Source organism: Sorghum bicolor, chromosome 2 (assembly GCF_000003195.3).
Source record: "Sorghum bicolor cultivar BTx623 chromosome 2, Sorghum_bicolor_NCBIv3, whole genome shotgun sequence".
In the NCBI taxonomy this organism is placed as follows: Eukaryota; Viridiplantae; Streptophyta; class Magnoliopsida; order Poales; family Poaceae; genus Sorghum; species Sorghum bicolor.
In genome coordinates this window covers 7959512-7975244 of record NC_012871.2, presented here as the reverse complement: position 1 = coordinate 7975244, position 15733 = coordinate 7959512, and the positions used below count along the sequence as shown (strand labels likewise).

The following is a 15733-nucleotide window of genomic DNA, read 5'->3' as shown; positions in this document are numbered from 1 at the left end:
AAAACACCGTTGACTGATAGAAAAAGTACGGCCTCCAGATCCGTCGTGGTCTTCTCCCCATCATTCCGCACCAAGCCTTCGAGGTCACCGGCCACGTCGCTGCTTGCTCTAGGCCGGTAAGATCTGCTCCAACCTGCTGCTCGGACCCCATCTCAGAACCAGGTGCCCATCCGATGGATTCCAGATTGCCAAACACCGATTCTAGTCGTCAATCCCTCATATCCAAAGTTAAATTATGCTTCGTATCTCCAAGTTGCGCACGGGGAAAGAAAAGAGGCGGCGTGAAGAAAGGAGGCGGCGGCGCGGGGGAAAGAAGAGTTCGCGCGGGGAGGAGTCCTCGCGGGAAACTACCGCAGCACGTGGGGAGGTCGCGCACGACAAGTAAAACAAGTGAAAAAAGCCAAGGCAATTTGGCTGGATCTTGGATCTTGGGAGAAGCTTTGCCAAAAGGTATTTTACAAATAAAAGAGATTCTTTGTTGATTCTATAAAGTGATTCTCTCAAATAAGTTAAGAGGTTTGGAGTTGAAAAAAGTAGTTTATCCTAATTCATTCCATACCCAGAATCACTATATACATAGTGTTTATTCTAGAGAATCGATTTCAGTTAGAGAATCACTTCTCACATACTATCAGCTTCCACAAAGAATCTGAAGCAAGAGGAGATCTACCAAACTGCCCCGAACCTCCATCATCCCCAATCCATTGTTAGTGAGAATATCCTTCTTCCACCTTTCTCTCATTGCTTTCTTTTCTCAAGACACTATAGGCGTGGTGCAGTGCAGCATGGAGCCATATGCAGGTGACAGAGAAGGTAAGAGAGGGGATTGAGAAAAATCATTACCAGATCCCCTCTATTTGAGGGAAAGAGAGGAGATTTTGAGGGATTAAGAAATTTTTTAGAAAAAGGAGATTTATTGGAGCTGTGCTTTTTCATAACTATATGGCTTCTGGAATACCACTGGGCAGTGATGCTAGATATTTCTTTGCAATAGTACGGATGTTTGTTGTACCCAATGCATATGTGGTTGTTGTCCTTGAGACACCTTTTGCAAGGTCTGGCATCGTTTTCTTAACGATCTTGCAGGGAAAGCCCATCCCCTACTATTACTACGTACTGCCACAGTAGCTCTTCAACAACTTGCAGTGCCTTTCCCTTGAGAGTAAAGGAGATTGATGTGCACCATCACAATTCACAGATCCACAGCTAGCTGGTCCTGGGAACGAGCAAGACCCTAATTCTGGGGCTGCACAAAGGAGTAAAAGGACCAGGAATTGCTTCCACCCTCACATCCTTCCATCCTGAGATACAGGGGTGCACCACTAGATTCTACTACCCATCCCCTTGCCAGCAGCAGTTTAATTTCCACAGCACTCCATTTCTGTCAGGCAGGCAATTGGTGCCTTCTGAGCCCCAACATTGTGCACAAACTGAAACCAAGCAACTGGACTGAACACATTCCATTTCTGTCGTCAGGCAGTTATTGCTTGCATCTTGCAGTTGGACTTCAATTTGGATGCACATTCTACAGCAAGGCAAAAGTGATGTGATTTCATATCATGCAGGTCAACAAAGCATTATTATCTGCTAGCTAAGCTGGGTGGCATACAAGCTGGGTTTATTCCTTGTTATTATGGTTGCCTCCGAGTAGAAAGGATATGTATATATATCGAAGATAGACTCTAAAAGCATGCACCAGATTACAACACGGTATGCACTCTGCTCCTATGCCAATTTACAGATGATTTCAGTGCGGTTCCTGCGAACACATCACATCTCACTAAGAAACAGAACGGGTGGAGCAAAACTTGGGAGCTATAAGCAAGCCAGGAAGATGATCTCGAATCTGACATGTCATTTGGCGATACAAAGATCTGTTCTCAGAATGTCAAAATCTACAAATATCACGGATGTGTTGTCCTTGGTTCGCAAATTCCTAGCTTCGTTCAATACACGGTTGGCTACTTTAGCCGCTGAGGTGCTGTCACCAGCGTTCCTCTCCTTTCCCTGCAAGATTGTGAAATGTGAAGGCAAGCAACTTGCCACTGCAGCTGGAGAACAATGACAGGAAAAACGTACAGTCATCAGATATTTTACCTCAACAACAAGCTGTACCGCCTTTTTAGTGCTGATGACATCCCAAAGCCCATCACTGTGTACAAACAAAAAAAAAAACTCAATGGTCAGGAGATGGTTGCATTATATATCAGTAGCATTACCTTTGCTAGCATAGGAAAACACAAGTTACCTAGCAATAACGGCAAAAGCTGTGCATGCTTTGGTGATACGAACAGCTTGGCTCACATACGGTTCTGAGCTGAAGCGTGAGTCTTGCTCCTTAAGAAACTTATCTCCAAACATCCTAGCAAGATTTAGTCCTGTTGAAACAACAACGAACATTGATTACACACCGTAAATGGGAAAAGAATTCAATGGAAACGGAGCAAAATATCATACCATTAAGACGAACTTCCCCATCTTTCAGGGGCTGCCCAGTTCTTGCTATCCTAGCTCTTTCAGTTGCACTAGCTACTCGATGATCTTCAGTCATATCAATTGTCCTTCCATTGACACTGAAAAAGCTTAGGTTGTTATCGGGCTCGGAAACATGTTACTAACAATATTTCTTTTTATGGATGTTAGGAACAATGTTTGCAATTCATCACCATACAGGATGTTAGCAGGAAAAACTAACATATCAGCTGGCTTGCTTATATTTAATAAAAATCCAGCACGGCTTCAAGGGGGGAAAAAGGCAAACCTCTTACCTCATTACACAAGCAGAATCACCAAGATTAGCACACTGGGCAAAACAATCTTTATTCTGATCAAACCAAATAAGAAGAGCTGTGCCTGTACATCCCTGAGAAGGGACAAATAAAAACCGTAAGCCTCAACAGTTTGTATCAAGGTAATTCAAGGGAACACTATGCAACTACTACTCGGCAATGTAACACAAATGACTAAGGCATATTTCTACTCTGATTAGACTACAATATATGATTAGACTACAACCATTGCTATTTCTGGGTAGGCATTAGACCAAGGGAGGATTCTTACACTATATGATAGTAGGGTACATGCTTACATAACAAGATCTCAAATCTGGGAGCAAAACTACCTAGAAATCTGTGTCCTATAGATGAATTCATTTCAGTAAAAAGGTTGGAAACCAGAGAAACCGTTTCAATTAGGACCAAAACAACTTAATAATGTGTGCTCAAGAGATGGGATCAGCAATTAGACAAACTGTGTCATGAATTGTGACCCCAATACAAAAATAATTGTTGACACCACTACAACAGTAAGATTTCTTGATAAGCCTGATATATCAAACATGGAAATACATAACGTATATTAAGTCGAGAGGGGCAGCTCTAAAATACTACATATCACAGCCTTGCAAGTTGCGAACATATAAACAAACCTTTCACAAAATAAAAATTCACTTAGGTAATAGGAAGATAAGTCTGAACTAAAACTTCAACAGTAGCATCTGACACATGACAACTAGAGAAAGGGTGAACCTCGTACTGATGATCGATTGCGTCTTCTGTCAAAGTAAAAGCATATCTAAGAACATCAGAAGCATCAGCACATGATTGCACTCGTTCTTTTGTTTCAGGATGAGACAAAATGTATCCCAGATTTTCTGGAAGAATCCTACAAATTGAAAGGGAAAACATCAGTTTTGCATGGTGAGATTAATATCAAAATATTAAAAATAAAATATATATGCTGGTTCATTTGGAGTTAATTAATACAAGAAAATCCCCAGATACTAGGATAAAGTGATAAACTGATGCCATGCATTGCATAGTCATGCATCAAAGAAGAACAAATGACTAACTTGCTGACAGCTTTGGCAGCTCCATCCCCACCATGTCCATCAAAAATACCGAAGAACCCAAACTGCAACAAAATCAGGCATAAGAAAAAAAAAAGAATAAAGAATTTGGAAGAACTATCTGATAACTGACATGTTCAACACCCTGCAGAGGACACTGGCAAAAGCTTATGTCTTCCATTGGAAGTTTCCTTCCACTTCTACGTGCCACCATTGGATCGGATGCCATACCAACACCAGCAGGAACTCGTTGATTTTGCAGTGAAATTTGAACCTTCAGAAGTAGAAACACAATTGATTTTTTTTTTTTAAAAAAGGATTAACTATTGAAAAATTGCAATGATGCTCAAAGTAAGCTGAATGTTAAGCACCAGAAACTTTAAGAGCAAATAACATGTATATACTTCAAATCATGAATTAGCACCAGATGTACAGTAATCGTTGGACATTGTGGTGGTTGCAGTGTTTCAACCAGCCCTCAACAAAGTTAGCTGAATGAAGCAAGAATGCATACAAACAATGATGATCAAGCATCACTTGGCAACTCCAGTAAGCCAGCAGCTAGCATTCATTCAATGTTCTAAAACAGTCGCCTAGCCCCCACACAGGTGCTAGGCTACACAACCCAGCCACACCCATCCTAGTACCACGAGACAGCTTAAGTGGCACCATGCCTCCTGCAGAGCTTTTTAGAACACTAGCTTTAACAACTATTCAATTTGTAGACAATATTGTTGACACTTGACACTAGAAATAAACCATTCATTATGATTCTCCAATAACAACATATTAGACGAACTTTTCCCATACTTATGGTCAGATGTGTGGAAATTCAATGGGCAATATATGACAATAAGTGGTCTACAGATCCACATATGGGCTTGGAACAGAAGGGAACACCAGAATCATGATTTTGAGGACCAAACCCGTCTTAGCAAAAATGAACTCATATGCATAGATTAAGCTTATATACCAAAAGTAGCCATAAGAGATTTATGGCACATCAAGTGGAATGAAAGTGGAAGAGTACACCCAGAAGCATGAAAAGAAAATGTAAATAACTATATTCCATACATTCATCAGCTATTCATGTGCTTTAGGGAATAGGCTTTAGATCCCTCATGATATCACTATTTTGATGCTGTTTTTATTTTGTTCTCTTTATTTTCCCTTTTTTTTTGGTGAGTCATGTCGGATTTGATCTCTAGCCTATCCCAAGTTGCTTGAAACTAAAAGGTTTTGCTCTTCTTCTTGTAGGTTTTGCATCTGGTGAATGGAGTTCAGTAGTTTATAATGAGTAGTAGGACACAGAGTCTGTAATCTTTTATATTCAGTTTGAACTAAATGTATGAGATTATAATGGCCATGTAAACCTACAAAAGATGAAGTGTTTCAGATTAAGACTTGTGAAGATATCAAGCATAAGGATCAAGACTTAGGATTTGGTATGAGCATATGCAACCAATTCTAGAAACATATCAACTCTGATCAATTCCAAAGGATTCAGACTTCTATAAGACATACAATGCAACTTCAGTATACTGTATAGTTGAACTACTAAAAGATCCATAAATATTTTACCAAATTTGGACGAAACTAGAGATGCTAGAAGAATATTATGAACTTACAGATAGTTTAGATGAAGTCCCTAGAGTTATAATATCACCATGTGCAAGTTCAGCAGGTTCACCCCAACGCCTAGACTGAGCATCTGGATGGTGAACCGACTGGGAGTTCAAGAAAGTTCCATTCAAGCTGCCCATGTCCACAAGTTCCCATTTTAATGTCTGCAATATTCCAATATATCAATTATCACTGTTTTGGAGGTAAGGAAGAATTTTAAATCGTACTGCAGCACATAAGTAACTAGATGAGCGAAAGCATCTCAAAGACTGTAACATAAACTACAGATTTGGTCAATACAGTAGACAACCAGGTAACATTTAGAGGCTCTACCCTACACAGTTTTCTAGTGAGCCAATTATCAAGCTTTATCCAGTATGTTTCTAATCACAAATAAGCAGCTAATGATATGATGGTGCTGACAAAAGTAAGCATGACTAACCTTGCAGGAACAGTTTCTGCCATGGTATTTTAAGTTATTACTTATTAGGTTTGAAACCTGTACCCGTAGCATCCACACTCGCAATATAGAGTTTTTGAGTAATAATTTTGGACGAAACATACAACTAAATTTTGATGATCACAAACATACGTAATGGTACTGCTAAGGTTGATCGATAACATCACTTATTCAGTTTTCAAAGCTAAAAGTACAGAGAAGCAAACAAATCACATTAAATTGAAAGTAAAAAAGAAACATAAATAGTTCGTGAACAACTTACCTTTGCATTCCAGTTTATCTGAGCATGTTTCCCTGATACTTCAGAGTCCTTGAACACTAAATCACTAGGGGGAACCCTTCCAAGAGTTATTGGGAGCATAGAAGGTCTACTTGACTGCCGAGAACAGCTTATTCCATGAGATGGACCAGCTATGACCTCTAGATTCAGGCTGCTATCTGCACTTCTAACAAAAGATTGGATGAAATGGGCATATAAATGCCAACCTTTGCAAGCAATGGACTATTAGAATGTCCAGGTCAAGTTTGAAGGATAGCTTACGATATGTATTATCCTTAAGAGAAACACTTCCATTATGATTATCCTCTCCAGAAACCCTTCTTCTGTGCTTCTGATCAGGTGTTGACCATTTTGGTGGTGGTGTACGTTTTAGTGTGCTTCCTAATTGATACTCTTCAGTAGTATCATTTTCAACATTGATTACATGAGTTTCTCCTACAAAATAAGTAGAGATTATCGGCAACTGGATTTTCTTTTTGTTGTAAATCCATAATTGGAGCAATCCAACAAAGACAAGAACATAGCTGATACTCCAACAAGGCTACTAAATGGTTGGGTATGATTATGATACCTTGTGTAGCACAACATTCAGCAGGATAAATCCTCCCTGTATCAGTAATTGCATGACTTCTAGGCGAAGTGTTACTCCTATTTGTTTGAATCTTCGAAGGTTCTCCTACAGAACTTCCGAGAAAACTATTACTCTGCCTAGAGTGATCGCCCCAATTTCCAGAAAGAAGAGGCCTATCTATATCCTCATCCTGCAAGTAGAGAGTGTAAACCATTGAGACACCAATACAGGTACATCCACATTGCAATTAAAGAAAAGAACAGCTTGATGTGATCATGTAGTGGAAATGCCTCAGTGCACAACTACATTACATTATAACTAGTTATCATAAGCATTCCATGAAAGGCAAAGGTCAATTGATGTGGCTACCACTCCACAGAATTTATTAAGGAAAGTGCCAAGCCTATGTCTAAGAACATGGATCATTGAATTAGTTTTGACAAAGCTTATGTCATGACTTTCGACACAATTTTTTTTTCTTTTTCTTTTTAGTTTTATGACTGATCTGCTTGTGTGAGGAAATGAGTTACTGACAATAACCAAACCTCCTGCGCAAAAGCATTTGAATGAAGAAAGCCCAAATTTAACACCTCTTTCAGATTCCTTATTAAGTGCCATTTCCTAGCTCACAGCACCAGCATGTTCTGGTGCATGTAACAGCTCTGAGAGGTAAAAATCAGCTAAACTATTTTTTTGTCCGCTTGGAAGCTAGATACTCATTATTCATCATGGTTCGTCAACTAAGAAAATAATAAGCAATCATTTGATATCATGATGACTGAACAACAAAATGTAACAACAATACTTTTCTCCCTCTGCTGGCCAATTCATAGCGATTGATAGCAACTCAAGCAGCAAAGACAGCCTGATCAACCTTAAGCATTTCTCAACTACTACAGTGTCACAAATCAAACAGCCTCAAACCATCAATGCAATACTATTTATCTACAGGACTACAAGAAACAAGCCAACGGCCAAGACCAACTAGAGATGGACCTCAACACCGTATATGAACAGAATCACCAACGTTTGAAGAAATCACATAAAGCAGACAAAATGCGCCACAGGACAGGCCCAAGAGTTCTCCGCTAATGGCGCGGCAGCAAGAACCCCCAATCCCCAATCGACCGGCGATTCCGGTGTATGTATATTCTTCCAAGAAACACCGGGACCAGCGATTCGCGTAAAAAACATGGAGGTTTCGCATCTTGGCGATTCGAGGCAACAAGAAGGGGACAAGAAAGCTTGGATCTTGACCTGGACAGCGACCGGGGTCGGGGCCGCCTCCGCGGTCTGGAGCGGGCGGCGCTGCCGCTGCCGCTGCCCACGCCGCCGCCACCATCGCCGGAAGGCGAAGACGACGAGGACGAGGATGGCGAGCGCGGCTATGGCAGCGAAGACGAACACCAGAGGAGGGGCGGCCATGGAGGGGGAGAGGGGGAGGGGAGGGGGGGACTAAGATGGCTGCATCGCCATCGCCATTTCTTCGCTGTACGCGTGCGCTAGCTAATCTGTTGTCCGTGGGTTTCTTGGGGAGCCTATTTTTGGGAGCCAAAGCACATTTTCGGGGTTTTTTCGGTTGCTGCACACATGAATCTTGAGCGCCCACACTTTTCTTGCGAGTTTTCTTACTTTTCAGTTTCTGGTTTTTTTAGGTTAAAAAAGTTTCTGGCTTTTTATTGATTGTTCTTATTTTCGGAACCGGTTTAAATTTTTGTATTATTTTATATTTTAAAGCAAGTAGCATATAATTACCTGGTATTTTTAGTCTAAGTTTTTTAAGTTAACGAATAATGGTTCCATACTATTGAAAATGTGATTTATTTTTAGAATTATATTGTACAACGCCGACGCCCAAACACACATGTATACTCATCCCTATAAGGCCTTGTTTGGATGTTGTCGGATTCGCATCAATTCATATGTGTTGCGGTGGGTTGGAGTGGAACTTGAATTAAATTCCACCCCAATCCACCCCAACACATGTGGATTGATGTGAATCTGACAACATCCAAACAAGGCCTAAACGTATTATGCTAACCCTACTCCTACATACTCTTAAAATCTATTATGTTACATATGTATTGCCTTTAGAGGACTGTCATCTTTAATAATAATAAAAATATTTATGTCTCATATATTGTGTTAGAATCCTCCATAACCTGTTTATTTATTTGTCTATTTGTTTATGTAGCATTCTTAGTTAAGATCTTTTTAAGAATTCTTTAACAACTAATAGAAGAGGCAAGACATTTTTTTTTGTAGTGACATGTATAATTTGATGAATTAAGGCATCAGAGGACCATGTTTAGAAATGCATAAATCATGAACAAGGCGCTTGATATATAGACATAGAGCGATTATTTTAGTTGTACAATCTTCTTCAAGTGACTATTTTTTTTATTTTCGTTCTCAAGATTTGCCACTAAATATTGCATAACTTAAAATGAACTCACCCCATTTCCTTAACCACGCCTGGTGGAGGTATAAGATAGGAAAAATATTAACACCTTCTAAATAGGTCAAATCCTTTTAAAAGAAAAAAAAATGATCAACTCACCATCTGAGATTGAGAGCTCATAGAGCAACGATAATAAAGGAGTCGTTAGTAGATTGTATACTGCAGTGAAAAAAATAGAGGAGAGACAAGAGACACGGGCTGTAACCTAGCTAATGCCCATTAACCAAAAAACTTATGAAGCAACAACTATATGAGTGGGTTGATAAGTGAAGTATCATCTCAAAGTTGTATTATTAGCCCCCCTCTCTCTCTTAGACAACTTTTACACTTATGAGTGCCAAATAATACTAGATTAGAATGGTTCCATAACTTACTTGAACTAAAATACATACTAAATGTTTTCTTAAAAACCCACACATCGGTGGCCAAGGCCGGTTCAAAAACAGAGTCAATGTTGTTCCGGTTCTGACATGCCTGATGTATGGCAAAATACTCGCTAGATCTCTCTTGCTGCTTTATTTTATATCTCTACTATAATGGACCAATCAAAATTATTCTACGTCCCCCCCAGAAAACTGTCCCCCGCTGAGGACCTTCAACCATTACGTACACAAAAAATGCACACAAAATTTTATCTCTATTAAAATCAAAGGCTAATAAAACAGCAAAACTCATCCAACGGCTAACCTTCAATGTTTGATGCCAGGCTTCTCACCGCACGCGCTTCTCACCCGCCGCGCCCGCACGGAAGGAAGCCATGCCCCCACGCATGCCCTCATGTGGCCAGGGATCGAATCCCACGAGCAACGGAGAAGGAAAAAAATAACAAAGCTCCAGTTCTTGAAGTCGATGGGGAAGATGAACCGCAGGGTTTTGGTTCGCAGCGCCACGGAGCGCGGAGGGAGCATCGCGGGCACAACAACGCATAGGCGAGGCCGAGGCGGCGACAAAGAAGAACCGGGAGCCTCAGCCCCAGTTCCACTTCCCGACCTTGGAGACCTAGATCTGGAAGTCGATGAGTTTGTCATGGTTCTCTTGGTAATCATCAGGCACGGGCCGGTCGTCCTCGCTGGTCGAGTCTCTATCGGTGATGTCAATCGACGAGTCGGGCGAGGCAGGGATTCAACAGGAAGAGAGCCTCGGGGAAGACGAGGCGAAGGTGGAGGCAAGCGGGTCTGGCAGTGTGGACTCGAGGGAGCGGGCTCTCGATCTCTTTCCGAGCATCTTGAGGGCGAGCGCTGCCTGCTCTTGCGCGGGATCTGCATCACCTCTGCCAGGGCCGCAACGCACACACGAACGTCAGGGGCAGAGGCAGTGAGCTTCTCCTGCGGCGTGCTCTCCGGGAAGATGAGCTTGGTGATGTGCAGGAGCCCGTGCTCAAACGCCTCCCGCAGAGCACCGGATGGCCGCGTCCCCGGACGAGGAGAAGAGCATCACCAGCTACCCACCTAAAACTGCATGCGGATGACCATGTCGTCCATGCAATGGCAATCTCCATGAGCTGAAAGTGCTGCAGCTCTTTGCCTGGGTCGGCGACGACCATCAGCAATTTCTTTGCAAGTTCGAGCCTTCAAGGTACATGTCGACTGGTAAGAGGCCAGGCTCCGTCCACGCCAATTGCCCTCCACCGTATGTTTTTCTTGCCATTCTTTCGTAGCTCTCGATCTAGGATGAGAAGGGTGGGTTTGGTTTGAACTGATTTGGAGATTGATTATTAGATCAGTGAATGGAATACAAAATCATACAATTTTTGGTCAACAAAAACTGCTAATGAAATGTCTATCCTAAACACAAACAAATAAATAAGGTGGTGTTTGGTTTGGGTTGTTAAAGTTTAACAGGTACTGTACCATTTTGTTTTATTTGACAATTAGTGTCCAATCATGGACTAGGCTCAAAAGATTCGTCTCGCAAATTACTCTCTAGCTGTGTTTTTAGTTTCGTAAATAGTCTATATTTAGTACTTCATGCATGTGTCTAAACATTCGATGTGACGGACGGTAAACTTTAACTCGTGCAACCAAAGAGGCTCTAAGTGATTCTTATATTTTGGTTTATTTATATTAGTTAAAATAACATTTTTCGTGATGATCTGTATAGTGAGGATCAACGATAGGAAATTAAAGAGGCAATGAGTACTTATGAATTTCTAATGGATTTACAGCTGCTTAGGATGTGCTGCTAGATCTTACCATAAGTGGGCTGCCGCTGAGAAATTTCAGCCATCTTCAGTGTCAAGTGGTTATCATAGTCTTGTCAAAAAAGTGCATTTGTTAAATGATTACAGCTTAGTTAAGTCTGAGAAACTAAACAATTAGAGCTTTGCCATAATTGTGAAACCTTACACATCAATGCTTATCTCAAGATCCCTTATTCTACTACTTTCCTGATCATGATTTTGGTATAAACTGATCGTTTGTTGTACGTAATGTCCTAATCAATTTGTTCACCATAAAATACCTTTGGGTAGTGTTAACAAATTTACCCGGTGGAGATCTTGCTCGAGAAGGAATTCACGACTGGTTGCTGATATTTGATCTTTTGCAATAATAGTAGATCTTTGCTAGAGAAGGGATGTCTCTGTGGGTGAGTTAAAACTGAATTTTATCTCGTGGATGATCAATGATTTGCTCCTACAAAAGTATTTCTGTTTTTCTTCACAGATTGTTGATCTGTAGAATAGGAAAAGAAACTGAGTGTTGATTGGGTACAACTTCTACCTAAATTATTTTATACCTGTATGTAAGGTCAAATCATTGATTTACTCTCTATGATCTCTACTTAACTAATTGTTAAGAATTTTGGCAGGTATTCTTCTCGTATGCTCTTGGTGCAGCATTAGAGTAGTACGGGTGCTGTTTTTTTTCTTCTCCCTGGTAATAATCTCTCTATAATGGATCAATTAAAACTATACTTAATTATGTCCTTTTGTTTAAATTGCTGAAGCAATCCAGTGCAAGAGCATTGAGCTTTCCATCTTAACAAAAGAGGCATGTTTACTTAATATTAAGCAATAATGGGATGAGAAAATACTTCAAACTGTGGAGGTCCCTTATTTTCTAGGTTTTGAAGTATGTCGCAACACTCCTTGAAATGGTGGAATCAAAATTGGATAGCTGAGTTATACGAATGCTACCAAGCTGTTTTTTATCCTGCCTCCAAAGTTGAAGCTGAAGCCATCTAAACGGGGTTCAACACTACTTTACTCACTGGTCAGCAAATCTGAAACCTGTTCTTTTTAGTTTTGACTCCTGTTTTCTTCCCTTCTGAATGCTCTTTGTGTCCCAGATTATAGGGACTCCCAGAAACACTGCTTGAAAACTGAGATGGTTAGACATCAGTGTTAATATTTGTGTAATAGTTGGCGGGAGCATTTCTATCAAAACAAAGATTCGGATTGCTGCTGGCGGTGATGAGAAGTAGGAAGCAGCAGCAGGTGGCGGATACGAAGAGGGAGACGAGGAGGCGTGACCGGCGGCGAGCTTGGGCCAGTACAGGACACGGGTGGAGCTGCCCGAGAACGTGGACATGGAGAGGATCGGCACGGAGGTGAGGGGCGGCGTGCTCTACGTACCTCACCATAGCCAAGCTGACGGCAGGGGGCAAGGTCGTCAACATCCAGGTGCAGTGAAGTGAAGTCAGGAGCTCCGCTTCTGAATTCTGAAATGGGACGGACCAGAGTTCAGGACGGACAATGAGCACCTGTTGTGTGCTTTTCAGCTTCTAGACTAGATGGGACGAGAGCGACAATGATCTACTACTCCTATAGTCCTGCTCTTCCGCTTCTTTCTTTTTTGTTTTTGCCACATGCGCACAGCAAAACACGGGGCAACCTGCTTAATAAATGGATTCAATGTTAGTGGGTTAAAAAATAATAATGTTGAGTCCTTTTCCCCATAACTCGATATTTCAATACTGATCCTGTGTAATTTCCTCTTGTTTGGTATTTGCACTTTGGTGCGCAGGTAACAGCATGTGGCTTTAGACTATGTGCAATATTATCTGAAATACCTAAGGTTTGGTGAATAGAAGTTTGGTCAGTTTTTAAGTTTGTGGTGATTCAACAGTTTGCCTATCTCCTTTTGTAGAAGAAACTATTCACCGTCTCTTCTTAAAAATATGTCGGGGCTAAATAGATGAGTGCACGAACATGAAGATCATGCGTGGCAGCTCTGAGGACGACTTCTGAATGTAGGGAAATACCTGTTTGGTTATAGATGTGACCACTAATGTTGAGAAATGTTATATTCATATTTTGATAGGGTAAGGTGGACTTTCTTTTTAGTATTTCTTTTTTTACTTGAATCATAAATACAACTCAAGTGATGTTTAATGACTTCACATGTACGTCTTTTGACTATTTAATTTGTATGGTTATATGCTGCCGTAGCGTTAGCATGGGTAAGAAAAACACACACGCGCGCAATGAAAGAGTAGTGCATGACTTTTCTGGTTGCATATGCTAGTACAGCCTACAGGTGTACAGGCGGCGAGCAGGCATTGGAAAGCCTTTGCGCGGCCAGCACAAGTCTCAGCGAAGTGACCTTACTCACAACCACCCGTCCACCCTGATGTGACGATCGCCGCCGATTGGCCGGCCGGCGGGATCACGGCGTCGGTGACTGTCCTGCGACTGCATGCCAGTACAATGATTAATCTGTCGCTTTTGGATTTGATTTGATTTGATTAATCTGACCCAATGTACTGTAACTAATAGTTCAACTCTGCTTGCAAAGGCGCGCCTAAAATAAAGTCTTCTATCACATCGAATCTTACAGCATATGCATAAAACATTAAATATAAAGAAAAAAGTAACTAATTATATAGTTTTTCTGTAATTTGCAAGACGAATATTTTGAGTCTAATTAGTCTATAATTAGATAATATTTATTAAATACAAACGAAAGTGTTGTAATGTTTATTTTGTAAAAAAATTTAGAACTAAACGAGGCCTAAACCATCGAATCCAAGGGCAACCATGCGGAGATGAGATGAGACAAGTAAAGGGCCGACAATGACAAGGCTAAGGCCATACTCCCTTATTAAAAATATCATGTTTAACTTTCATTTTTTTTGTTTAACTGTTCATTTTATTTAATAAAATAAATAAATTGTTGTTAAAGTATTTTTATTGACAAAATAAGTTATAATAAAGTAAATAATATTTATATAAAAATTTGAATAAGATAAAGGGTTAGATAAGAAATTTAAAATAAAAAACAATATTTTTAATAGGACGGAGGAAATACACGGATCCAACTAGCTAGCGAGAAGCAAGCGAGCAGATGAAAAACAATGGCTGGCCAATGCTTAGATTCTACTCCTGCTGGAGCCGTCGATTAATTCGATTCAGCTCAACCACCCACATCGTCTTTTTATTTCTAGATCATGTACTGCTGCCACGAGCCTTTTTCCGCATTCATTTGGCCAAAGCGTGACACGGCTTAAGTTAAGTGAGTGAGGTGCCAAAGATGGACCCAACAGCAAAATATAGGCCGTTGGCCTCTTTTTAATATAAGGGAACAAACTTTCAGCCGCAGGCCAGAGGCTAAGAAAGAAGTTAAGCAGATATATACTCCCTCCATACTCAAATTAGCTGACGTTTAGAACATGATTATGCTTATTAAGGAGTCATTAAATAGAGAATATTTTTTCCCTATCTACCTCTATTAAATAGGGTGTCGGATGCAATCCTTAAGAGAAAGCCACTCAGCTTGAATGGAACAAGGAGGCATGCTCTGTACACTTGCATGCCTAGTTGTTTGTTGAGTAAAGTCCATCATCGGTCCCTAAATTTGTTCGAGTGTGTTATCTCGATCTATAAACTCGCAAAACGACCATTTAGGTATCTAAACTTATTCAGCTATATCATCCTAGTCCCTAAACTTAAAAATCTTCCATATAGGTCCTCAAACTCGTTCAAGTGTGTCATCTTAGTCTCTAAACTTGGTTTTAAGTCTCATCTGGGTCAAAACAGAGCGAATCTAAAAACTCTATACAGAAAATAACTTATAACTTTTTCATATGGACTCAAATAAAGATAAAGTTTATATCAAAATTATAGCCAGCAACACGATCTACAAATTTATAGTTGAAAAGTTTTTAAATTAAAATTATTTAGGGTCCCATTTATAAGTTTATAGATTTTCAAATTTAAAATCTAAAGTTAAATTTTGTGACAAAAAATGACTTCAAATAAAAAATTAACTACAAAGTTGTAGATCACGTTGAGAGCTACAATTTTGATATAAAGTTTGTCTTCATTTGAGTTCATATGAAAAAGATATCAATTATTTTTTGATATAGAGTAGGGACCAGAATGATACAAGTGAACAAATTTAAGGACCTAAATAGGTGATTTCTAAGTTTAGCGACTAAGATAACACCACTGAACAAGTTTAGGAACCGAGATGACACTAACGAATAAGTTCGAGGACCTAAGCGGTCGATTTACAAGTTTAGAAATCGGGATAACACGACCCCACAAGTTT

General features: G+C 40.3%; 1 protein-coding gene across 1 annotated transcript; it reads right to left on the bottom strand.

Annotated features, from left to right (window-relative positions):
* LOC8069096 (protein phosphatase 2C 70) lies at positions 1561–8311 on the bottom strand. Its single transcript, XM_002459499.2, has 13 exons — positions 8039–8311; positions 6782–6971; positions 6472–6645; positions 6193–6368; positions 5476–5634; positions 3981–4121; positions 3851–3912; positions 3528–3663; positions 2769–2863; positions 2458–2573; positions 2249–2378; positions 2098–2152; positions 1561–2007 (listed from the first exon to the last, which is right to left on the bottom strand). The coding sequence occupies exons 1-13, from the start codon at positions 8204–8206 to the stop codon at positions 1855–1857; spliced, it is 1755 nt and encodes a 584-aa protein (XP_002459544.1). The 5' UTR covers positions 8207–8311; the 3' UTR covers positions 1561–1854.